This window comes from Columba livia, chromosome 11 (genome assembly GCF_036013475.1).
Source record: "Columba livia isolate bColLiv1 breed racing homer chromosome 11, bColLiv1.pat.W.v2, whole genome shotgun sequence".
In the NCBI taxonomy this organism is placed as follows: Eukaryota; Metazoa; Chordata; class Aves; order Columbiformes; family Columbidae; genus Columba; species Columba livia.
The window spans coordinates 20,033,778-20,057,830 of NC_088612.1; the positions used below are offsets into that span (position 1 = coordinate 20,033,778).

Below are 24,053 nucleotides of genomic sequence, written 5' to 3' on the forward strand. Positions count from 1 at the left end.
GCTAGAGGGCTGAACATGATTATAGAGCTCAGGGAACTCTACAGCTCACACCAACTAAGCACTGTGTAATTTTGCTGTACAGTTCTGTCACTGCACGTTCACTTCTGTGCGTTTGACGTGTGTTCTTAAGTCAGGGTTTCTGTCTAGTTGTTACGAGGTTTTAGCCAAGTCCCCTTCCATCTCAGACTTATCACTTGAAAACTAGATATATTGTTTAATTCTGGAAATATTTCTTAATAATGATTAAACTACTCAACAAAATTTCAGTTTGGCACTTTTGCTTAAATCATCATTAAAAAATAGGGAAATACATAGATAAGAAATAACCAGACATCCTCCTCAGGACAGCAGTTATATTTAATGTTTCAGTATGACTGCAGATAAGGGTAAAATGGTCGTTTAGAAAAGACTAAGTGTGACTCCTGTAAAAGTAAATCTAGAAAAGACTAAGTGTGACTCCTGTAAAAGCAAATCCCACTTCTCTAAGCTCACAGTTTCAAGACAGTGCCAGTAAATATATGTCAATATACTGAGGAGAGTCACCAGGAGATTCCCCAGGTATCAATGCTGGGACTGGTTTTAATCAATTATCTTTCTCAGTGACCCAGAAGCAATCAGTGCAGTCTTCAAGTTTGTCAATAATAGTACGGTCTGTGGAGTAGTTAAATACTATTTGATGGCAAATAACTCCAGAAGGGCCTCACGAGACTGAGTGAGGGGGCAAAAAGATTGAGCATCCCTTCAGTGTACAGTAACACAGTGAGGGGAAAGTAATCAAAATAGTAACTAGAATGCTGCAGTTAGAACTCAGCAAAGAGTTTTTGGAGATACGGGTGACGATCTCTGATCTCATTAGCTCAATGTGCACACTCCTCGCTCAGTGTTCCTTTTAACGTGAGCTAAGGATGCCTTCACCATTAGGGATGTCGTCCTTGAGCTGTCTCCCTGCAGCCTGGACAGAATTCCTTAGGAGGCCGTAGGAAGGCAGCACGTGAGCGTGTATCCCCATGCGTGCAGCATCAACGCGCCTTGTTGGGCTGCTCCCCACGTCAGGGCTGTTGACTTACGCTGAGGTGGTTGAGAATCGAAAGGCATCATCATCTTGGGTCTCATCCCCCTTCTTCCAGCCAGCGTGGACATGCTGTCTTCCGACTCGTGCCCTGAAGGAAAAATCCAGAAGGTTATTTAGCACTGCAGGGAGATGGAGCTGGTTAAAGCACCAAAACCCGAATCTGTGTTTGACCAATTAAAAAAGTCACACGCCTCTCTCAACATTTTAATACGAAACACTTGTTAGATGATCTTCTGATTGCTAATCAGTATTCACCAAGGCAAATTAATCATTTAACTCTTGTGCACTCAGATTTCTCACTAAAACAAGTGACCCATCCTTTTCAGAGGGTCTTATAAACTAGGCACCCAAAACCAACTCCCCACTTGGAAAATACAAAGATACTGAATATGTCAGTGAAGTGATGTCAAGTAGACATAGTAAAATATATTTTATTTTAAATATTACGGTTGAAGTACTCATTGACCGCTCACCTCTGTAGGAATTCCGCCTTTGATGGATATTGCTGTCCATGGAATTATCCACCGGGGTGATGTCTTGGGAGTTGCGAGGGATGGGGGTATCGGTCATGATGGGATTGGGATCTGGAGATTTATCGATGGGTTTTAGCTCGAGTCTTTCATGGTGGATCCAAAGGTCAGGAGGTTTGACATCTTTGGAGTTTCCCTTGTACTTGTGGGACCCGTTCACTGATTTGCAGGCAGCTCGTTTCCTTGGGAAGGAAAACAAATGCCATGGTCTGAGATGTAGTTTCCTTTCACTTGTTGAAGAAGGCAAATTTGCACTGATCCTTGGATCCTTCAGATCTTGCGGCCAGCTGAGCAAGAGCCGCCCACTGGGAGGGACGAACCTTTGAATTTTCTATCTGACAAAGCAGAGCGCAGCTCTGGTGCTATGACCACACGCTGTGCAACTTTCATTTAAAAAAATTAACTTTGCAGTCCTTACAGTTATTAAGAGAGTATTCTAAACACAATGGCAAAGTTCCACACTGACATCTTACTTTTTTTGGTGCGAGGTTGTCCGCCGGGTGCAGAAGACGGCGACTATGACCACGATGACGATGGTGATGACCCCGACGGAGACGATGATGACCAGGAGCATGTTGCTGTCCAGGGGAGAGGTGGGACTTCCATGGGGGCTGTTACTGCCTGCGGGGGGGAAAAGGGGTTAACAGAGAGAAAAAACATCCATCAAAAGCAAGGAGTGCCCAGGGAAGATTTCTAGAATCATACAGATCAGTCGAATGAGGAAGGTGGTTTGTCTGCTAGGATGTCTAGTGAAGTGCTCACTTCTTATTTTTGTCATCTGTGTTTCTGGATAACTGTTATATAGTGTTTTATATATATATAGATGTATATGTATACATAATTTTTTGTTTTAATAGCTGAATAGCTTTAGAGTCTAAGGAGAGTTAACCTGGGACCTTTTCAAAACTACAGGCACTTTCCTTGGACCAAGTCATCACAGGAATGGGGTATCAGGATCCTACAGTGGTCACTTTCCTCTGAGAAAAACCCCATTTTCTATAACACTAACGAGTGTAGTCTTGGGCAAGGCTTCTGCAATGGGCAGGGCTAATAAGGAGGAGATTAGATGAGATTTCCTTTCTCTCCTACGATGATCTTTCCAAATAAGTTTTGCTGGTATATACTAGGGCAGCTATTTCAGATCCCGTACCCTGTATAGTTTGCTTTTCAAGACTGAAATGTAAACGTGTGTAATGAGATTTTCTTTCCATGTTCCCCACACAGGAGGTAAGAACATGAAGAAAGAAGAACGAGACCATTTCTGGCACAGGAACAACTCCCATCAGAAAGAGAAGTTACTAGGGAAGAAGTCATGGATATTTGAAGGTAAGACACAGCAAAACACAGACCCCCTGTATTTTCCAGGCAAAGCTTTAGAGCAGCACGTACCGCCGAGTGGGGGTTTGTAATCCGGGCCCATGTCCAGCGGGCGGCCGCCCTTCCCTGCGGAGCCAGATGCTGCAACAGGAGATGGCACAGTTATTGGCACACACTGGTACTGCTGTGTTATTTCTGTCACTAAGCTTAGGAGCCGCTACTAGTGTTCAGTTTTTAGAAACTGAACCATTTTTCTGAGTTTCCTCCTGTCTGTGCAGCTTAACCTTCTGTGGAGGTAATTAGGTGTGTCATTATAAAGCTATTCGGAAAGAGTAAAAATCCTGTTAGCTGGTGATGTGTAAAGAAAAATACAAATAGCAGAAAAGATGAAATAAGAAAAATTAAATCATTATTAATTACTGAAATAAATCAAAATAATCTTATTAATGGAATAATTCAAAATAATCTATAATACATTTGCATAAATTAATAGGCATTAATAAATTATGATTATATACTCAAATTATCCAAATATAACTGTCATACATTGACATACATTAAGAAATTATGAATATTACGGGAATAAATGAAATATAGTATAATTGAAAGAGAGGTACTGCACTAAAGTGTAGTATTTTTTGCGTGTTGGGAAACACTTTTATGAAAGGGCATGAAAGGCTGTGAGGAATGAGTGTGTATTTATGGGGCTCCCTTTCCCTCCTCCTCCCTTCCTTGGCCAACTGTAATTTCATATCCTTAATAACACCATGACAGAAAATTAAAATAATTGCTACTGAAGTTAACAGATCACATAAAATACTGGAGTAGATAACAAGATATAAAAAGACGGGAGTACAGGACTGCAGGACGGTAACGATGGCTGACAATTTATAGTGCAACAGACAAGCCAGCAAGTTTAAATAAAGCAAGCACTTCAACCTTCCCCTGTTCCCTGCCAATTAAACATCTGCTTCCCCACAGCCATCCTGAATCTCACCCAGCGTCTCTGGATATTAATTTACTCCGTAACTGTTTACTGTCTGCTTTATTGGGTACACAACATGTAAAAGCATGTTTAATTAATTACTTCTAAGCAACAAGTTGAAAATCAAGTAAAATAAATTCATTCTCAACACTTTAGGATCTATTTAATTGTACATCTGCGCTGATTGCCAGTGTCCTTTGAAATTCATGCCTGTAGACTAATTCCTCCCCTTTTTATTGGCCTTGTAGGGTATTTGGAAGAAACCAAAAGTAGCCCTGAGACATTCACCTTCTAATCCAATGCGCTCAACTCAAAGCTGCCATTTTTCAAGCCAGCATTTTAAAACCTGAGGGCTTTTGAGAGTGTGGAGCCTCAATGAGCCGACCAGAAAAAGTTTCCAGAGCAGACAGAGTTTCCGTTCTTATGAAAATAATAATAGCTCTAGAGCCCTGGCACAGGTTGGCAGGAGCATCACTTAATCCAAACACATTCTGACAGAATGATTCAGCTCCAGCACAACCCTGGGCCATCTGACTGCAGAGATCCCTCCACGTTCCTAACACCCAACCAGCGCTGCCCGCTCTTCCGCCACTAAAAGCACCGCAGGGACTTGCTCATCTACACTTCGAGATGTTGGTTTCACTTCAAAAATGCAACAGCACATGGACAGGAAAACACGGTGTGAAGGATGGGATAAAAGAGAAAGCGTGGCTGTTTATTTACCTTGATCGTTTGGCATTTTATCTGAGGACTCAGCTAGTGGGGCAAGCACAGGGAAGGAAAAACAAGAGAAAGATCACAAGCCTTGAAGGAGCGAGAGACAGAATTTAAAGTTTGACATCACATAAGCGCCCTGGCCAGAGCTCTCATTTCCAAACACCAGCACTCATGTGGAAAAAGTAGTGATAGAAATTCTACTCCTCACTTTTTCACCTCTCCTTAGAGTCCATTTTTTCTCAAGATACCAGGCATTTGTCCTATGCCACCGGTTACCCAGCACCGAGCAGTTGTGTCACACTGATTCCCCTGACACCATCCAGCTACCAACTCCACACACCACCTAGAGCCTTAAAGCAACTCAAAACTGCTTTTCTAAAAAGCCCATTTAGGACACGGACCTTTGGCGTTAATAACGAGCTGACCTGTCCCACTGGTAATTTTGAAACAACACAACCAATCCAACAGCAGAGCAACATTTCCATGTGTATTAACTACATGCAGGAGCCACCCAACACAACATTTCAATCTAGTCCAACTCCACTGTCTTGCTGACTTTTCCGGTTTAAATATAAAATTCACGCTATTGCTATCTTATCCTTACAGAGGCTGATATTTATCCTACCCTTGGGTGTTCGGAACTGAACCGCCTCGGACATGGGGCCCATCCCCTTGGAGTTGCGGGCCTGGATTTTGAAGTAATACGGGGTATCGAGGGTCAGCTCCTGGATCTGGTGGGTCAGTCTGTTTCCCACCACAGGTTCAATAACCCAGTCGTGTATTTCGGCGTTCACATCCGTGCTGTAGTAAATGATGTATCCTGTCGGAGAGAAAAAGCAGAACAACTTTAGACCTGAAAGAACTGGACAGTGCTAAGATCTCAAAGAAAAAGTACTACTGGTATTTGCACAGCTAAAGGATTATTGGGTTTCTGAACGTCTATTCCTACTTTTACAAAGACTAAGAATACATTCAAATATGATACATCCTTCCATCTTCAATTTTAAACCTTTCAAGAATACATGTTAAGAGGAAAAAAGCAATTTCAACATCAACATTATTTTTGAATACGGAGGAATTATCTCTACCTGTTCATGGATCAAATAATGTCAAATAACATAAAGCTCTTATTATTAAAAAATCCTGAAACTATATCAAAAATAGTTAACATTAAACCAACATAACATTATCATGCACAGCTAAAGGACATGTTCAGCACTTCTTAAATTATTTTTTCAGTTTATTAACAAAGACAACAATACAAAGAGAACTGCAGTTCTCTTGCACACCAAGGACGAAAGCTATGGGAAGTGTTTATGATCTGTTATTAAATATGTTGTAGATACAAAGCAATATAAAGTCAAAGCTTTGTATCATTTGTTATATAAGAAGGAGAGCTACTTGTTGAGCTCGCACAGCAACATATCTGTAACTTGTCTAAGAAGCAGCAACATATACATCTATATATAGTGACAGTTAAAAGCTCTCTATATAGTATAGTGGCACGGGACTACTGAGTTAATTTATGACCATACTAATTAGTCAGCAGCTATACTGATGCACAAGCATCTGGACTCCAGACCAGCACAGTTCATATCTCACATCCATCCCACCCCCATGAGAAGGAGATTAGAGCTGGAAAGAAAGACGACTGTTCCACAGATGTGCTGCAGTTACATCATCACGTCGTTTTTACGGCATTACTTAATGAGTAATTACTGCAGCCCTAGGTGGCGTCGGTGGCCGTCCCCAGCAGAGGGCACTCAGCCCCCGCGTCCCTGCAACAACTAATACATACATTTTCATTCAATGCATGTAAATAAATGTGAGGTTCTCCTTCACAGACATTGCCAGGAGATTTTGTAGCTGGAAAATGGAATGCATATGATCATTTCGTGCCAGGCAAGGCTGATCTCTTTGTACATTGTCTTCCCTTGCTTGTGCATACACTTGATCTAAGATGAAAGGCTGATCTTTGCAAGAGCGTCTATAACCCGGGGATATTTGTGCTTTAAATTTCACCCGTCTGTACGACCCCCTGACCGCCTGCAACCGCGGCCTTTACCCTACAGTTACGGTAATGGCTCTTGTTTCTCCCGTCAAACCTTTCTTGTACAGAGCAAACATCTTGTTGATAACCAAATAACCCTGGACAGGCTTGATACAGAAGAGCAGCCCAAGAGACAAAGCATGTACCTGTTACAGCCTCTGTCCTACCTGCAGCCTTTCAGGGTCTTTCTTACACATTGCATAAAACTTTATTTCAATTACTCAAGGCTGAGAGTCTCCAGCATTCTGCCCTTTCAAGGGATCTAATTAGTTCTAGTCTCCTGTCTAGAAGCTGGGCTAGACTCCCGCCTAATCAGACGCCAGCTGGTTTCAAAGGTTTCATTCTGCACCGTGGTTAATTCTGAAAATAAAAGCAAACTAACTCATACACTGCAAACTATGTGTCAATACAACCTGGTTTAAAAGCTTAAAGCTTGGGGTAAAAAGGAAAATTGAAGCGAAAGCCTTGAGGAAGGAGAATCCAAACAGAAATCACTGAAACACTAATTATTGGTTTCTGTAAAATGATCTGTCTGCCATGAAAATGATGCAGTTTCACAGGCGAATAGCAGTTTACTCTTAGTACTTATGCCAGGGGACTAATAAACTGATTTTAAGTCTGTTCTGTGCCCACAAAATGACACAAAGATGACAAAGAGCTCTGGAATGGAGTCTTCCAAATGAAATACGGATGGGCCAGATGCATTACAGCTGTATTTCTGGAGGCATCTATTACAACAGCACAAGCTGATGAAGGCAAAGGTTATAGAGCTGTTTCAACTTTCAATTATATTTCTGGTTAGGCTCCAATTTCACACTGCAGTTAGTTTATATCTTAATATATTTTTACTAGGTACAAAAGTAAATAATTAATCTGAGCTACTAAAAAGATTGACAAAGAAGATCTAAACCTCTTGGCTAGCTCGGGGCTAAATTAAACCCGGAACACGTTCCCATAGTTATGCAGGTTAGATTCTGCCGTTAACCGCGTGTCTTGTATCTGCAATATCGCTCACGCAAACCGCACCTGTGATTTTGCCGTTGGCTTCGGACGGAGGCTGCCAGTTCACAATGATGGTGCGGGGCTTCCCCTCCTTGCTCACCACCGTCACGTCTTTGGGAGGAGAAGTCGGCACTGCAAACGGAAAACCAAAACAGGCTGTGAGAAGCGGGCTGCCCCCTTCACTGGATAAGCACCTTCCCTTCTGTTTCACCACTGAAAAAAATACAATAATAATATCGCTGAATGTTCAGTCTTTGAACACATCCACCATCCCAGCGCAGCGCTCCTACTGGTTTACTCCAGCTGGCAAATGCCATTGTGGTGTGCGGCATCTCTGTAAGGAGCTCCCTGCTTCTAACTTTGTCTGGTCATGGTAAAAATTACACGAGCTGATGAAATAAACACATTCCATATGTACAGATATACAGAATATCTCCATATCTGCAAGTTAATGGCGTGACCTAGAAATGCCAATGTGAGCGAGGTAAATCCACCAGAGGCGGCGAATCATAATCTGTAATTGCTGATTTAATTTAGTGAAGAATTATTTGTGATTGGTGTGGAAATCTGCACCACCACAGCACTGGAAATCCAGAAATCTTTGCTGAACACCATTCAACCTTTTTCCCCGGTTGGCAGAGCGAGAGTGAGAGAAGGAGAGGGGAGCGCTGCTTCCCCACCGGCCTCCTGCCCAAATTCAGGGAACTGCTCCAGAGAAAACCTGAAATCGGAGACTTTCTGGCTGGGAGCTCCGCTTCCAGCTGGGGCTCAGATTAATGGTTTCCAGCGTCTCCAAAGGTGCATTAACCAGGCACGGTTTGCAAGGCCCCACGATGAAAAACCCGAGACTTCTAATGAGGCACCTTTTAGCAAAGTAAATCCGCCTTGGATATTTAATACTATAATAGTAACATTTAGTGCTTACACGGTGCTTTCTGCATTTAAAGAGCTTTCTGTGCATTACCTATGAGGAATTAATCTGTCCGTCCGCTGAGATGGCTCCTCATTATCCCTGTGCAGAGTAACAGGAACAGAGGAAACCAGAGAGAGCAAAAGCTCAAGAGTTACTGTAACTATTATCCCAAATACTTAAAAACCCGCTCGACAGAAATGGACAGACGTGAAGCACCAATCAAGGCCCTGTAGGAAGCTTCCGAGAAAATAAATACATAGAAAATCTTGGGCATTAACCGAGGAGCAAGTCCTGTACAACGCTGCTGCTCACCGGTATTCAAAATAATGAGTCACACGCTCAGGAATTTGGCGAGTAATATAAATCACAAGATCTCTTAGGAGAAAATACACTTACCCTTTTTTTTTTAGTTCCCAAGATTTAAGCCATATTTGCAAATACTCTTTACAACCAGCCCAACTAGAAATGCAGCTTCTATTGAAATGAAATGAGACCTCCCGCATCTCGCCCTCGCTCCTGTGCTTTTTGAGCTTCAAATTCTCTTTTACGAACTCTATTTGTGCGACCTCTGCAATCTCTCATCTTAGTGTAGAGGTACGGACAAGAGTCGTATGTCTGTCAGCAAAATACCAAATACAGTGCTGTGCTGTGGGAAGGGCATTGTATAATAACTGGGATGGGAAAGCATCGGTCCAGACTTGTGGATTCCCAACGAAAACTAAAGCAACTGAAGCTCACAAAGGGTTTCCGAGATTCAGAACAAGTTACGAGCGTTCTGATTTTATCCTGGTTTTCCTTTTTATCATTTCTTGGTTTAGAATGTTTGGATGAACTCACCAACACTTGCTATTTTTGCTGTATTTTACCTGGGGCTGAGCGCCGCAGGTCACGTGGATGGGCTCTTTTTGTACTTACACTTCCAACACTCACAAACACGAGCATAAGCAGCAGTACATTTAACTGCACAAACATCATTTCCCACCGCAGGATCGGAGGCCCGAGTTCCTGCCAGTACCTACAACCCCTTTTCTTTTCTGCACCTGGATAGCGCGGCGCTTTGACAGCGCTGAAGAACAAGAACTCAGGTCTAACTGGGATGGCTTCATTTCTACTGGGATGTTTTAAAACTTCATTTGCCTCGTGCACTTCCCAAGTCTGTAGTAATTATCATCGTAACTACAGCAAATTGAAATTCTTCTTTGCTGAAGTATTTTCTTTGTATTTGCGATTAACATGCTATTAACATGCTTCTTTATTCTCTCCTGTCTGTGAACTGTGGTACATTATTCATTACTCCTCCATAATTTGATGTAAATTCTTTTGCGTGCAATCATCCCTGTGAATTTTGAAGTACGTTGTTGTTTTTTAATCAGAATTTCTGACTAAACCATAAAGAAGAAAAGCCCCCAGCAATTATTCATCAGCATAATTTCAATATGTGTTTTCCCTCCTCCAGAATTCTGGCAGACCCGACTTCATTCGTCTCGTCGGCCCTTCCGGAGCGCGTACCATATTCAAACGTCGTTCCATGCGCCGTCATGCTCCAGGTGCTCGATCTCCGACCTTTGGTCACCATCACGGAGAATTCGTACAAGGTGTTTGGCTTTAACCCCGTCACTAAGTAGCTCAAAGTGGTGGCGTTTGCAGTCTGGAAGAAAAGCAACGCGTCAGGAACTTCTGGACTGAAACCATCCATCCCCAGCTCCCACCAGCCTGTCTCAGGTGTTTCACACATTGCAGCATCGCGGGCATTAATTCCACACTGGTTTTGCTCTGTCATGCAAATTCATTAATCAAGTGTTAATGTGCAGTTGTTTTATCCTAAACTAGAAATTCTTTCTGCAATCAGCAAGAGCATTTAATAGCAGTCAATTATACATTTCAAAAAAAAAGAAAGAGACCACTACAAGGTGCAGAGCACACTTGTTATGCGGCAGGTTAAATCACTGTCTGCTTGGGGGGGTTAATATACAGCATTTCATTAACTCCTCTGGCTGGGGAAAACAATGAAGCCCAGCTAACAATAACAGGCCTTCTCCAAATATCTGCCTTTCACGCTCCTGTTATAATTTTCTGTAAATATTTAACATACTTTAAAAAATCAACTGAAAGTACAGGTGCTGAGAGACCTGAAGATAACGAAGGTTTATTAACAGGCTTTTTTCAGCAAAAACTGGCTGTCTAGGATCATGCACTGAAACTACACATGGTTTATAGTGCGATTTGTAACAGCCGTTTGGGTAGAATTCTTAACCTTTGGGTTAAAATATCCGATAGTTGTTATACATGAATTAGACACAAGGTATTTGTGACCTGTGGGAAAAAAAACCCAACCAAACAACAAATATACATACGTTCCTTACCTTGACCTACAGTAATGCAAACACAGAATTAAAGAGTTGGTTGTTTCAGTATTTGGCAGAGCCGTATAACAACCACTGCCTTCAGAAAACAGCTGTTGGCAGCCAGTTCTTCTTCAAGGCAAGCATGGGTCTATAAATGCATGTTCCATGCACACTCGATGAATAATACCGGCCAAATTCTGCACCCCTTTATTTCCCTAATATCAATAGCAGGTGTTTTGTTCCAGCAGGTGACATTCGGGAAGCCGTCAGCCAAGCGAGATTTGGATTTGTACAGAGTATTTTGCTTGTTCACAGGTGTCTTTTGCCAGGTAGACATGGCAGGGAATCCTCCTTTGTATTTTTCATCTATGCCTTGGAAACTTGGTATTTCGTTTCCCTGCGCATCATATTGAATGTAAATGACACATGAAAGGCTAAACCGGAGCGTTTGACTTCTCCGCTTCGCTTTTTAACACCACTTACTGTTTTCTGAGATCATAACATATCCCCTGATACTAAACCCCGCTCACCCACTAGAAGTAAGCTTCATAAATATTACCCTGTCTCCTAAAAGATCCAGGTTAAGATGGAAGAGTTTAGGTTGCGATAAATCACAGGTAGCGAGCAGGACGACTCTGCTCCGCCAACAACGGCTCTTTGTTCCTGTCCAACAGGATTCATGATTAAACCAAGACAGAGAAGCGGGCTGTGAGTTCTCCAGACATCACGGGTTAAAAATGATTAGAGCAAATGTTCTCAAACTTCAGTGCTTTTTACAATGAGTAATTTTGAAATATATTCCACCATTACGTATTATTTTTGGTCCACAATAAAACTCCTTGACCACTGGCACCAACAGCAATGGGAGTATTTCGTTTACCACCATTTTTTGGAAAGCATTTAACTAATGAAACTGCAGTATTATATAAATCACTCCCGAGACGGCCTCTGCACATGACTCAGGAATGTGGGTTCATAAATAACTCGCCTTTAGAGGAAGAACACGGCTTTTCATTTCAATTAAAAAGAAAAAAGCTGGTTTGTAATAAGATTGCTCGGCAAGAGCATAAAGGGAGTTCCAATTTAACAACCATTTCCTTTGAGCCTCATTTCAAATGTGAAATTTGCAGTCAGCATTTTTGGGGCCTCCAGATAACTCTGAAAACTGAATAAAATCCAACCATCTGACTACAAGAATCCAAACCAATAAACCGAGCCCTGAATCTCCACATCAAAACGGGAGATGGAAATCAAGGCAGGCAGGGATATCACAAAGTTATCATCAGCTATTGTGCACCCACTCGGTCCCAAAGGAAAGGTTCATTATCAACTTTGCATGACCAGAAAAGGTTGTAAAACAAAAGTTAAAACCGGCAGGGTAAATATTTTCCCTGCATGACTCACCCCACAAATTCAGAGGCCTCTGCTCGCTGGAGCGAAGCCACTAGTAACACAAACCTTGTTAATTAGTAACGCAAACCTTATTAATGCGTTCTGACTCCTCAGAAGGCAGGCCCGTGCGTACCTGTCAGACACGGCCAACGCGTCAGGGTCGAGCAGAAGGGCCATCGCCGTGTCTGTGGTTCCGCAGCAGAAGGTACCCTGTTTCCCCAAAAATAAGACCTACCCTGAAAATAAGCCCTAGCATGATTTTTCAGGATGCATTACTCCAAAAATAAGCCCTAGTTACAAATTAATAAATAAAGTCAATTTAAATAGTGTCCAGGCAACTATACATGTAAAAAAGTAAGCATCTTTTGGAGCAAAAATTAATATAAGACCGTGTCTTGTTTTTGGGGAAAGAGGGTAATTCTGAAGGGTCGGCCGTCCTTCCCGGAGCTGCTCACACACAACTCCCCGTCTCAATCTCCTTCACACACATACGCAAAACCAACCACTAAACTAAATCAAGAAACGGCTTTGAAGGGATGACTTAACTGAGCGGGACTGACGTGAGCTCAGTCCGGGCAACTCAAATAAACCTGGGCACACTCTATACCCTTTTCTAGGTGCTTGTCTTTACTCTCAGCTTCCACTTAAGCCTGACTTAAACGTTAAATTTCGCACTGAAAAAAATGCAGCTGCGTTAGCGGTGTCGAAACTCCGGTACCTTGTACTTGGTATTAGCGGGAATATTGGTTTTCCAGCGCACGGTGTAGTAGCGAGCGTCCGTGATCTTCTGGTTCTTGGGCAGGGAGTTGTCTGCCCAAGTGATGCGGATGGTGTCGTGGCTCAGGATGGAAGCCTGAACTCCCACCGGCGGCATCATGGGCGACGGATCTGGCACTGGAGTGTATGGAGCATTAATAACAAACAAATCAACCTCGGAAGTGTCTAGGGAATCGATGGGCAAAAAGTCGTGTATTATAATTAAAAGAGGGAGAAGGTGGCATTTTAATGTGAACAAAAAAGAAAACAAAAAAGGGGGAATGCAGGGTAGTACAATGAAATGAGAGGTGAGAAATGGAGAAAAAGAGAGAAAAGCCAGAGTTAATAGGTGAACATAAGACCGGCTAATAAAATTATTCTTGCATCGTGTTCCCTTCTTAAGACAGTAAGACAACATATATATGTTGTTATATACATATATATACCAAATTGTATTTGTGTTCAGCACATTCAACCAACCCCAAGCATCCAGTAATTTTAACTTTGACTTTGTTTCCCTCAGTGTTCCCGATTCCTCTTCCAGAAAACAGGGAGGGGGAAAAAGAGCTGGACTTGTCTAGATGGGTAAATAACACTTCAGCAAAGTTACAGGGAACTCCCACCATCTTTTCAAGAGCATTCATGGCAATCAAGTTCCAAGTACCATACAAATTGCCAAGACCTGAAGAAAATGCAATTCCAATGTCCTCTATAAAAGCTGTAAGAATTCCTGCTCTTTAGGAGACGGAACCAAACAGCAGTGTTAACACCTACACAAAATAACTAACAGTTAACGGTGAGCCATAGCATTGCAATAGCCCACTTGTGAGCAAATGTCTCTGCTTAAAATCTTCTATTAATGTATTACAAGATGAAAAAAAAAGTCAAGAACTTGTTTAGCGTAAATGACTGCAGACTGAGACTTAGAAAAAGAAAACACAGACATTGTATTCAAAATCTCAGAGTAAAAGACCAAAAACCCCCTATGCTTGTCTCTTAAAAACCAACCAACCAACCAACCAATAGGGGCAATGCCTCTAGAACTGCACCCACACAATCTGTGCTACTGTAACGGTGACTTTTTGAGCGAGAACCTCCATACATAGCTGAAAGGTAAGTGGTGTAATTTAAAAAATGAAACCAGTTTTTGGTGGTTAATAAAGGGATGAAACACGTGACCCTGGAGCAGTGAGGCCAGTCGGTTAAAATAAAAACCAACCCAACAGTTCAGTGTCATCACACGCCAAGTTCGGGCTGTGCGGGAGGGAAAAGCCGCCGCAGGCGTTACCTGAGTGGGGTCTGGTCACCGCGCTCTCGTACAGGGGGATTCCCTCCCCCACGTTGTTAAACGCCTTCAGAGTTATCACATAGTGGGAGCTGGGGTCTGAAAGAGAAAAATTCAATAGATTTTTAGCACAAACCGTTTGTGAATCCTATTTTCTGCTCCTCTGTTTTCTCCTTGTTCGGTATTTTATTTTCAAATGAAATACATGAACTAACTAGCCTAACATTAGCGTTTGATAGTTCTCATAGAGGGGAAGCGCACACTGACAGCAAATCTATCTTAACTACAGTAAAAAAACAGCAGCGAGGAGAAACGTTTTAAAATCAACATTTTAAGTTGCTCTGCTATAGCATTATCAAGCCTCCAACTTTATGAAACTCCTCAATAGTTTGCAATACTAGCATTTATTTTGCTTTCAGGATGTTTTACCCGCCACAGAGAATTCTGTGATTTGATATTTTTCTTTTCAAGTAGATGCCGCTGGACCTTGGTGATATTTTAGTTGTTTTTGTGGGAAGTTCTGGGAATAAGGGAATGCTGCTCGGCAGGGGAGTTTTTGTCATAAGGGAAAGCATCAGATCAAAATGCACTCTGCTGCAAACCTGGTGAATTTAGGATTCTAGGTTTGGATTGTTGTTTTTAATTTAAAAGTTTATTCCTCTGCCTCATTCTCTACCAGTAGAAAACTGAGTTTATTTGAAATGCGTAATATCTGAATAAGGAAAGAAGACCCTCTGAAAAACACGCTTGGGGTTTTACTCATTTCGAGCAGCTCACCCAGGTTCTCGATGGTGTAGTATCTCTGCTTGTAATCCACCTTGATGGTCTGCGCGTGCGGGCTGCCGATGCCGTAGCCGATGGCGTAGCCCCTCACCACGATGTTCTGGTTCTCCGGCGGGGTCCAGCTCACCACGATGCTGGTGACCAGCGGCCGGACGTGCAGGGAGCTCGGCACTTCCGGAACACGGGTCTCTGCTCGGGAAAAACGAGGCTTTTATAGCATTTGTCTTAAATAAAGGTGATGACGTGAAGGGCTGCGAGGGCAAACGCAGCATTGTGGCTTTGAAATGAGCGTGCTGCAAAGCTTTAGTGTACGAGAGAGAGCAAAAAGCTCTAATAAGGAGAAGAAATTAACACATTTTCACACACTAATAGATCTTAATAGATCCTCATTAGAAGAGAGGACAGTCGTACTGAAGAAAAGTATCAGATCTGCTTCAAGGCAGAGTTTTTTGATGTTTGTGCATTTCTCTCTAATTCTTCAAAATATGCGTTGAATTTATCACATCCCGCTCTCCACAAAGCGATCTACTTTTAGTTCCAACATACAACTTACTCGTGGGCATTAAAATATTGAAAACACACTGATGATGGAGAGGTTCCTGAGCTCGCTGTAGGATTAAAAAGAGCATTCCAAAGCTCTACGCATGGCCAGTAAAACTCAGGGGGTTTTGCTGCAAAGGTTGGTTGTGATTTGTCCTACACTTGTCGCTGTTTAAATCCTGGAGTCTCTTGCAGGTAATTCCCCAAATATACGAGGAGATGACGCATCCACAGCACACGACTGAGGAATACTCAGAGCCACACCTCGCGCTCAAATCCTCCCGCACAAGCAGCACAAATCTGCTGATGACCCAGGGACGGAACGTGGATCTTCACCACAGCAGGATTTCCAACGTACGTCACTGAAATCCCCTCTGATTTTTACCGGAAGGATTTTTCTCCAACGCTGATTACAACTTAAGAGTGACCTAAAAGCAAATCCTACCTACAAATGTGCACACCTTTGTTTTACCTTCTCAAAAATGAAATAAGTACATTCTGAGGTCGCTGGGGCCTGCTGTGTGGTGACAGATTGTAAATAACTCTGTGCTGAGTTTCTCACTCCAAAACAAGATTCTGCTTCCTGCGGGGATTTCACTTTAATGAAACAAGCTGCAGTTCGGTAAAAACATTCAATAAAGCACCACAAAAGGATTATTTGCATCACAACAGGCCATCGGCCTGCAAGCCCAGGGAGTTTATGGTCTCCAGGTGATGCAGCTGATCAATTAAAGTTCACAACTATTAAATACAGAAAAGCGACAGAATTGTGATATGAGATGGCATTTTTAACTGCACAGAAGTTCGTGCACGGGGGAGAACCTTGGTACAAACCTATGAACACTACGGACACTAAACTGCAACACTGGCTCCCCTTTACATTGACGATGCTACAAAAACCAGCCATGGAATAAAAAGGAATTATGCCTCACGTGTCTATTCACCCTGAGAAATAAAGATTAACTGTAAACACATTTGCACGGTATTAAAATTATGCACACGAGCTTACTAAGGAAAGTAAAGCAACACGCGTCTTTCCTTCCAGTACGCACATACGCAAGTATCTCACACGTGTATATAGAATGGTATGAATACCATGTTACACTGTCTTAACGGTGAATTTTTATTGCTTTATTAATAGTCAGGCATTTGCGTAAAGAAATTTAGATTTCCTATAGGACTGCAAATTTAAATAACTACAAACCTGAACTCTGCTAGTAACACTGGGGTGCGCACTGTTCCTGATTAAGCGAGTGAAGCAAAAAGAGGACAACATATTAAGTTGAGCATCATGTTTGCCTAAGACACCGACTGAAGCTCTTTCATGAAAAACGGCACTTTCCTTCCATTTTTATCGCTCTTCGGCGGACTCTGGGACACACTCACAAATCTTCTCCTTTTAAATCTGCAAGAATCAGGTTCCCCCTTGCAAATCATTCTAGTGTGATGAATACCAAACATCTGGATCACCTATCACAGGTCACAATTATTCACAGGACATTTTCTGCTTTGCTTGTTAACCTCTGCATTGGGAAAACAAGATGTTACCAAGGCTCTGGATACCACGTATGAATCTGCGGCTTTGGTGGAAAACAATTTCTGATGGAAGATACGGTCTATACTAGCCTACCAGTACCGACAATATAATCAATCTCCCTCTTCTCCTGTGGCAAATTACCAGTTACTGTGGGTTCAATGTTCCCTTTAGAAAAAAGGTCCAAGAAATTTAAACAAACAAATAAAAAAAGGCAGGAAAAATATTTTAAGGACACATGGGAGCAATGAAACACAATGGTAAGATTGCAAAGGTCTGTGGGTGACAAGTAAATAATTCTGCTGGTTCTCTCCTACTGTGGCATCTCTCTCATATTTGACGAAGATAAAAATCGAGCCATTGTTATTATATGTCTTATGTTATTATTTAAATATTGTATCCCTGACATTGTCCTTCATAACTGCATGTTCCTTAGCAGAGAAAAACATAGTCCCAGCACATACTGCTAGGAAGTGTAGAAGCAGGGTTGAATTTCAAGCCATTTAATTGTGTTAGTAAGAATTTTAGGTGAAAATAAAAATTAATCTCACTTAATAAAAAAATAAAGCACATTGTATCATTAGAATGCAGCAAAACAATGGAATGAAATCAGGTTTAACAAAGGCAATCAAACATTCCTGTGCCCTGTCCACGAGTTGTGACGGTTTTGATACCACAACGATGGTCACATTTATGATCTTACCGTCCAGGTCACTCTCAAAGGTTTCTGCCGACACCCAGTCGGTGGCTGGTCCGGTCCCGTTGACGGTCAGCGCAGCGACTCGGAAGCTGTACTCTGTGCCTCGCTCAAGGCCTGCGACACAAACAGCACCAGACACCAAAGAGGGATTGTCAGCTGGGTTCTGGGGTGTGAGAGCTTATAATCGACAGCCAAAGCAGTATGAAAATGCACTCAAAATCTGATATGTGGAATTTCTTAAACGGACACTGCTGCTGGCTAAAATGTACTGTGGTTACAGGCACACATCAGCTACTGGGAGAAAACAAACTCACTGAGTCACAGCTGGAGTTTCTGAGAACAAATCAAACATCTTCACAGAATCCCAGAGTGTCAGGGGCTGGAAGGGCCCTGGAAAGCTCATCCAGTGCAATCCCCCCATGGAGCAGGAGCACCCAGATGAGGTTACACAGGAAGGTGTCCAGGCGGGTTGGAATGTCTGCACAGAAGGAGACTCCACAACCCCCCTGGGCAGCCTGGGCCAGGCTCTGCCACCCTCACCCCAAACAAGTTTCTTCTCAGATTTCAGTGGAACCTCCTGTGTTCCAGTTTGCACCCATTGCCCCTTGTCCTGTCACTGGTTGTCACCAGAAGAGCCTGGCTCCATCCTCCTGACACTCCCCCTTTCCATATTGATCCCCAGGAATGAGTCCCCCCTCAGTGTCCTCTTGTCCAGCTCCAGAGCCCCAGCTCCCTCAGCCTTTCCTCACACGGGAGATGCTCCACTCCCTTCAGCATCTTGGTGGCTGCGCTGGACTCTCTCCAGCAGTTCCCTGTCCTGCTGGAACTGAGGGGCCACAGCTGGACACAAGATTCCAGGTGTGGTCTCCCCAGGGCAGAGCAGAGGGGCAGGAGAACCTTTCTGACCTACTGACCACCCCCTTCTAACCCACCCCAGGTACCACTGGCCTGCCTTCTTAAAAAGTGCATCTTCATTTTCTAAAGCTGCACAATTTCTCCTCTTTCGACCAACTGTTCATTTACACAGGTTTAAGAAATGAATAATATGTAGTCTTGCTCCTGTTCTCATATACCATTTTTGCTATACAAAATTCTAGTGACGAGATAAAATTTACACTGAGTAATGTACAGGGTTGGATTTTTTAAGTGTACAAAATATTATGTCCATGCCAGAAAGAAGAAGAAAGGTTGGTGTTAGTGGAACTAAATGGGATGATTTGTTTGTGCAGATGCTGGAGGTTAGAAGTTCACAGGACTCTGAGTTGGGCTTGTCGGTGAGCACTGACAAACAGAGCACACCTACATTGTATGATTCTATACATTATATCCTATATGCAAAGCGGCGACTCTGCCCAACAGCAGCCAGGCTGCAGTTCTCCTAATCCTCCTCTGGACTTTCAGCTCAATCCTGAGCTCACCGTGTGTGCCCATCTCCCTGCAACCCCTGCGCACTTTATAAAGGTTTTGAAAGGTCTTGTCCAGTCCCCTTATAGCAGATCAATGACAAAATCAGGGCTAGAAAACAGGTCATGAGAGTTCGGTTACCACTAGCCAGCCCACGCTACACCTCGTAACCTACAATCACTAATTTTAAGTGTTTTCATTTTTTCTCCCAAGGCAAGAACCCACGTCTCTGAGCCTCAGCCCCATGAAAGCATCTAACCCCCGTTTTTGCTAGCAAATGTGTGCAAATCCCAGCTCACCTTCGATGAGCTGGAAGAGCTGGGTGCCCCCGATGCTCTCGGTGACGTCGCTCTTGCGGGACACCTTTCGGTAGCGGATCTTGTAGCCGGTGATGTGCCCGCTGTGCGTCCCCGCGGGAGGCGGCTGCCAGTGCAGCATGATGCTCTGCGGAGGGACAGCGCGTTACCAACTGCCCCAGGGCCGCTACTTCACGAAATGCGAGACAAACCCGTGCATTTTCATAGAGGAAAACATAGGCTGTCTGTACAAAGTACAATTGCTGTGCCTGAGCAGCAGCCCAGGTCATACATGTGCCTACAGAAGGGCACATCAAAGCTCTTCAATCCTACAAGACCTTCGGATTCCCATGTCACAAATGGCCCCTTGGGTTTCCCTTTCATTTTCTTCAGGTTACATTAAGATACAGCTTATTTGAGGACCTATCTATACAAACTGGTGTTGCCTCTACAAGGCACAAATGACCTGAACTGTAGCTTATGTGCAGGAAGTTATTCCTTTGTAATCATACTGGCAGCAGAAAAACGTATTTGGAAAAGAGTTTAGAAAAGGCTTTTTCAAAAATCTCCCATCATAACCACTAAAGTCATAATGACTAAGTATATAATTTTCTCTTTTAACGTGCCCAGGACACTATAAATACAGTGTGTATGCACACACACCATAAACAGTAATTAATCACCAGGAACACATTCAAGCTCTGGTGCTTCAGGCTGCTGAGCCTGATTAAACCCCTTTCATCATCAGCCTCCATGCTCTGGTACATCGTCACTGTCTTCACCGCATTGTGACACAAGATCCACAACGGCGCTGGAGCTTCTAATGCTCCAAACCCCGTGTCAGACACCGTCCTGTCGGGACACTCATGCACGAAGAGCTGAAAAGCAGCATGGTGGAAAAGAAACCCAAAGCAGCTCTGAATTGTGGTTGTTCTGAGATCCACCAACCTCTTCTGTTCCTGCTACCAAGGGGGAATTCTTACCTTGGAATTTCGCACCTCCAGCGTCAGGTTCTGCGGCGGAGCGCTGGGGACTAGAAATATTAAAGGAATTACAACTCCAAAATTCCCATACGCTGTATGAAATACTGCATTTCCACACACAGCCACTCTCTGCCGTCATTCACTATGAAAGCACAAACCATTCTGGTGGGAGACACTCTGCAAAGTAAGTACAAGATGCTACCAGAGGTACTTCATGCCATACAGTATGAGCTGAAGAGGTTTACGGATTTTCAGCACAAAGAACAAACTCACTTTTAATTCAGCTCTTTACTTATCACAGGTATCTGAATTAAACACACCCTCTATTTAAACATATTTCCCATAAACTCTTAAGATCATATTAAATTCTTTTCAAAACCAAATCTTTATTTTACACGCTGGATTCTGGGAACCCAGATGTAAAATTCTAGCCGTGGGTTTGATTAGCGTCACTTTCTGTGACACGAAAACCTCAGAGTCAACACATCCCTGTGTTACTGAAGAGCATCGCAAAGACAGTTTCTACCTTTCACCCTCTACTCTTTGCTGGGTCTTTACTACTTTTGTGCTGTTTGTTGTGTGTGTACCTTCAGAACAACCTAAAAATACCTCACAGGTTTCACAGGGAATGATTAATAATTAATGCATATATTGCAAGCTTGGAAAGGGCAAAACAATCAAGAAGAAATCCCTATGAGCATCGCATAAACCTTGGTTCAAGCTTTAACACCTGAGGAGCTAATCGTAAACAAACCACTGTAACATGCTCAGATTAGGAGCGAGCACCTCCATAAAAATGCAGCAGCTTGTTAAATAGAAGCTAAAAGAAGCTTAGAATGAAAACCCTGTAGGGAACATGGAACTGGGTTACAGGCCCCACAACAGGAAAACACGAGAAGAAAATGTGCATCTCTCATCCAGAAAGACTGGAGAGACTGAAGGGGAGAAGAGCGTGTCTAAAGGTTTTAAACCGGTTAGAAGAAAGACGACAGAAAGCCGTAGAGAATAAAATTCATTGGGTTAAATGACAAAAGTTGGGCCAAAATGAACTTAATGAAAACCTGAAAATGACACTACAACTAATCATAAATTCTTCTCAAAGCACATCAGGAGCTGGAAGCTCTTCAGAGAAATTGTAGATAAATAAGGCCACACAACCAACCTCTTTGCCTTTATACTGAGTAGAAGTGATAACAGAGGTTTCCATGACGCCCTTCACAAGGAACTTACAGGATCTCTCAAACTGAAATGCCAATAAAAAGGCTGATGGAAGCGCCAGACACAACGAACAGGGTTAGATGTTATTCAGCCAGGATTTCTCCAGCACCTTGGGAACAGAACCAGCTGCACGACTCAGAGCGGGCTGGAACCTCCCACACGTTATTTCTGTGCAAGGAGATGGGAAATTCAATGCCAGTATTGAAAAATGCTCTGTTTGAAGTCCAGAAGTCAGTCGGAAGCCGGTATTAGGCAAATAGACTATAATAAAGCGTGAAACTCATAGATACGTGGAGGAATAATACATATTTTTCACTTTTTAAAGGCAAATCCTGTGTCGTAAACTGCCGGAGAGCTCTGAAGAAATGAAGCGATAAGGGGAAGCCCTTGCCCGAGAAAATAAGTGGTTAAAAGAGAGGAAAGAGAAGGTGGGAAGGAAGGTGGTGGGAGATGAACAAGGTGACCAATGTCAGTACAGATGAGATCTGAAGAGCTGCAGAAACACCTCGGGATATTTTGCGCCTGGATGTTCAAGTGACAGATGAAATTCACGGGAGATAAAGTTACACGCATGGGAAAAATGATCCTGCCTCTATATGCAAAATGATGGCTCTGAGCTGACCAGTTCCACCCCAAAAATGTCACCTCTGTGCCCAGAATGAGCCAAACAAGTCAGTGAGATGCTACTAATTACACACTTGCATCTTGGATGCCATTTTGGTCCCCTCTACCTGCATGCAGGAGAAAAGAAACCGAGAACAAAGTTCAGAGAAGGGCACTGGAGGTTGAAACAGGAACGGCCAAGTATCTCTGTGACTTCTGAGTCTGGAAAGGGGATGAAAGAGGAAGAACACAGGAAAATGTAACAAAAACCTACCAAATGAGGAGTGGGGCAGAGGGCTGGTGCACACTCAGTGTTCACTGAGTAGTCACAGTACAGCGGTGGGGAACAAATGACACCGACCTACGGCAGGTTCTGAGCAGACACCACCAGGTGATTTTTCACAGAAAATTGATGTGCAGAATCTTTGTGCACTTGATGTTGTGGATGAGAAAAGCTGGCATGGGTTAAAGACGATGCTGACAGGGTTTCGTGGGTGAGAAACTGCATTAGCAAATACAGAAAAGCCACGACACAGTCAAGAAATGCCAGAGGAACAAACTTCAGAATCTGGGACAATGCTCTTCTGTGCTGCTTGTGGACACTGCTGGAGAGAGGATTCCAGGCTCTGGTCTGACTGTTCTTATATATAAACTAACTTCTCAAGAAAAAATAAACATTAACATTGATTCTGATCATTCTACAGTTGTTCATACATCTATATTTGCTCACATCGCCTCTTTATTTGCCTTATAGTTACCACGTCGTGTTTTCATTGTTATATGCAATTGATTTAATAGTATGTGTGCTGGAGTCCAGAGATGACCATATGACCACAATTAAAATAAAAACACTCCAAGTCTGCTCATACGTAAAAATATTATAGAATCTAAAAAATAATTTCTAGTTGTTGCCTTCAATATAATTGTGTTTCTGTCCACTCTTAATAGTTTGTAGACTCAATAACCCATGAAATAAACGACTGATGGTGAAATGAAGGACACCGTTGTTTCCTAATCAGAATCAGGTACAGTAATTTTCCTTCCCCTCATCTGGAAAGCCCCGGGGGAACTTTCAGCACACGTGGCCATACACAACAGCGACATTATTAATAAAACAGGGCACACAAAACCCATAGAAGTCTTTCTGGTTAAAAATTCGCTTAAAGGAAATTACTACATAATTCTTGCAAAAAAAAACCCAACAAATTGGAATAAAGCAGCTTACCATCCGACAGCGTTCGTACAACAACATCTTGAGTTGAGACTCCGGGCCCGTGCTTATTGTAAGCGACCACTCGGAAACTATATTCCGTGAACTTCTTTAAGCCGTTGATGGTGTAGGACAGTCCGCCCACATCAACGTCCTGCGCACAAACAAACGCACGTGCAAGTCAAGGTCAGGGTTGAGTGAGCTTAAAATCGTGGGAGGCAGAAGTAGGAAAGGTCATTTTATCTGAGGAATACAACATTCCTATTTAAAAACTGCTGTCAACAAGTATTGTAAATGCTAACAGAAATATTCTTCCCTTAGCTTTTTTTAAAGCTGGAGTCATATTCATATGCCATTGGATGGGATTAATGGCTGGGATTTATCCTTTCAAAGCCATGATTATTCTTAAGCGCCAACC

At 42.8% G+C, this 24,053-nt stretch overlaps 1 protein-coding gene and 1 long non-coding RNA gene across 12 annotated transcripts in view; one reads left to right on the plus strand and one right to left on the minus strand.

Moving 5' to 3' along the window:
- Positions 1-24,053, minus strand: part of NEO1 (neogenin 1) — a 160,943-nt gene that overhangs the window by 7,491 nt on the left and 129,399 nt on the right. For 6 of the 11 annotated variants that reach the window (XM_065077127.1, XM_065077122.1, XM_065077126.1 and 3 more), the window contains exons 11-25: positions 23,651-23,789; positions 20,605-20,654; positions 19,625-19,769; positions 17,925-18,035; positions 15,142-15,336; positions 14,368-14,463; positions 13,042-13,265; positions 10,096-10,234; positions 7,698-7,805; positions 5,247-5,441; positions 4,628-4,660; positions 2,992-3,060; positions 2,076-2,223; positions 1,546-1,784; positions 1,068-1,160 (exon numbers count right to left, since the gene is read on the minus strand). In XM_065077127.1, coding sequence (XP_064933199.1) covers positions 1,068-1,160; positions 1,546-1,784; positions 2,076-2,223; positions 2,992-3,060; positions 4,628-4,660; positions 5,247-5,441; positions 7,698-7,805; positions 10,096-10,234; positions 13,042-13,265; positions 14,368-14,463; positions 15,142-15,336; positions 17,925-18,035; positions 19,625-19,769; positions 20,605-20,654; positions 23,651-23,789 — 1,984 coding nt within the window. The remainder of the gene's footprint in view (positions 1-1,067; positions 1,161-1,545; positions 1,785-2,075; positions 2,224-2,991; positions 3,061-4,627; positions 4,661-5,246; positions 5,442-7,697; positions 7,806-10,095; positions 10,235-13,041; positions 13,266-14,367; positions 14,464-15,141; positions 15,337-17,924; positions 18,036-19,624; positions 19,770-20,604; positions 20,655-23,650; positions 23,790-24,053) is intronic. The other 5 variants (XM_065077124.1, XM_065077119.1, XM_065077125.1 and 2 more) reach the window with 3 other exon arrangements.
- On the plus strand, positions 2,825-5,810 carry LOC135580588 (uncharacterized). The gene is made up of 2 exons (XR_010475486.1): positions 2,825-2,928; positions 4,153-5,810. It is a non-coding gene; the product is annotated as an uncharacterized LOC135580588 (long non-coding RNA).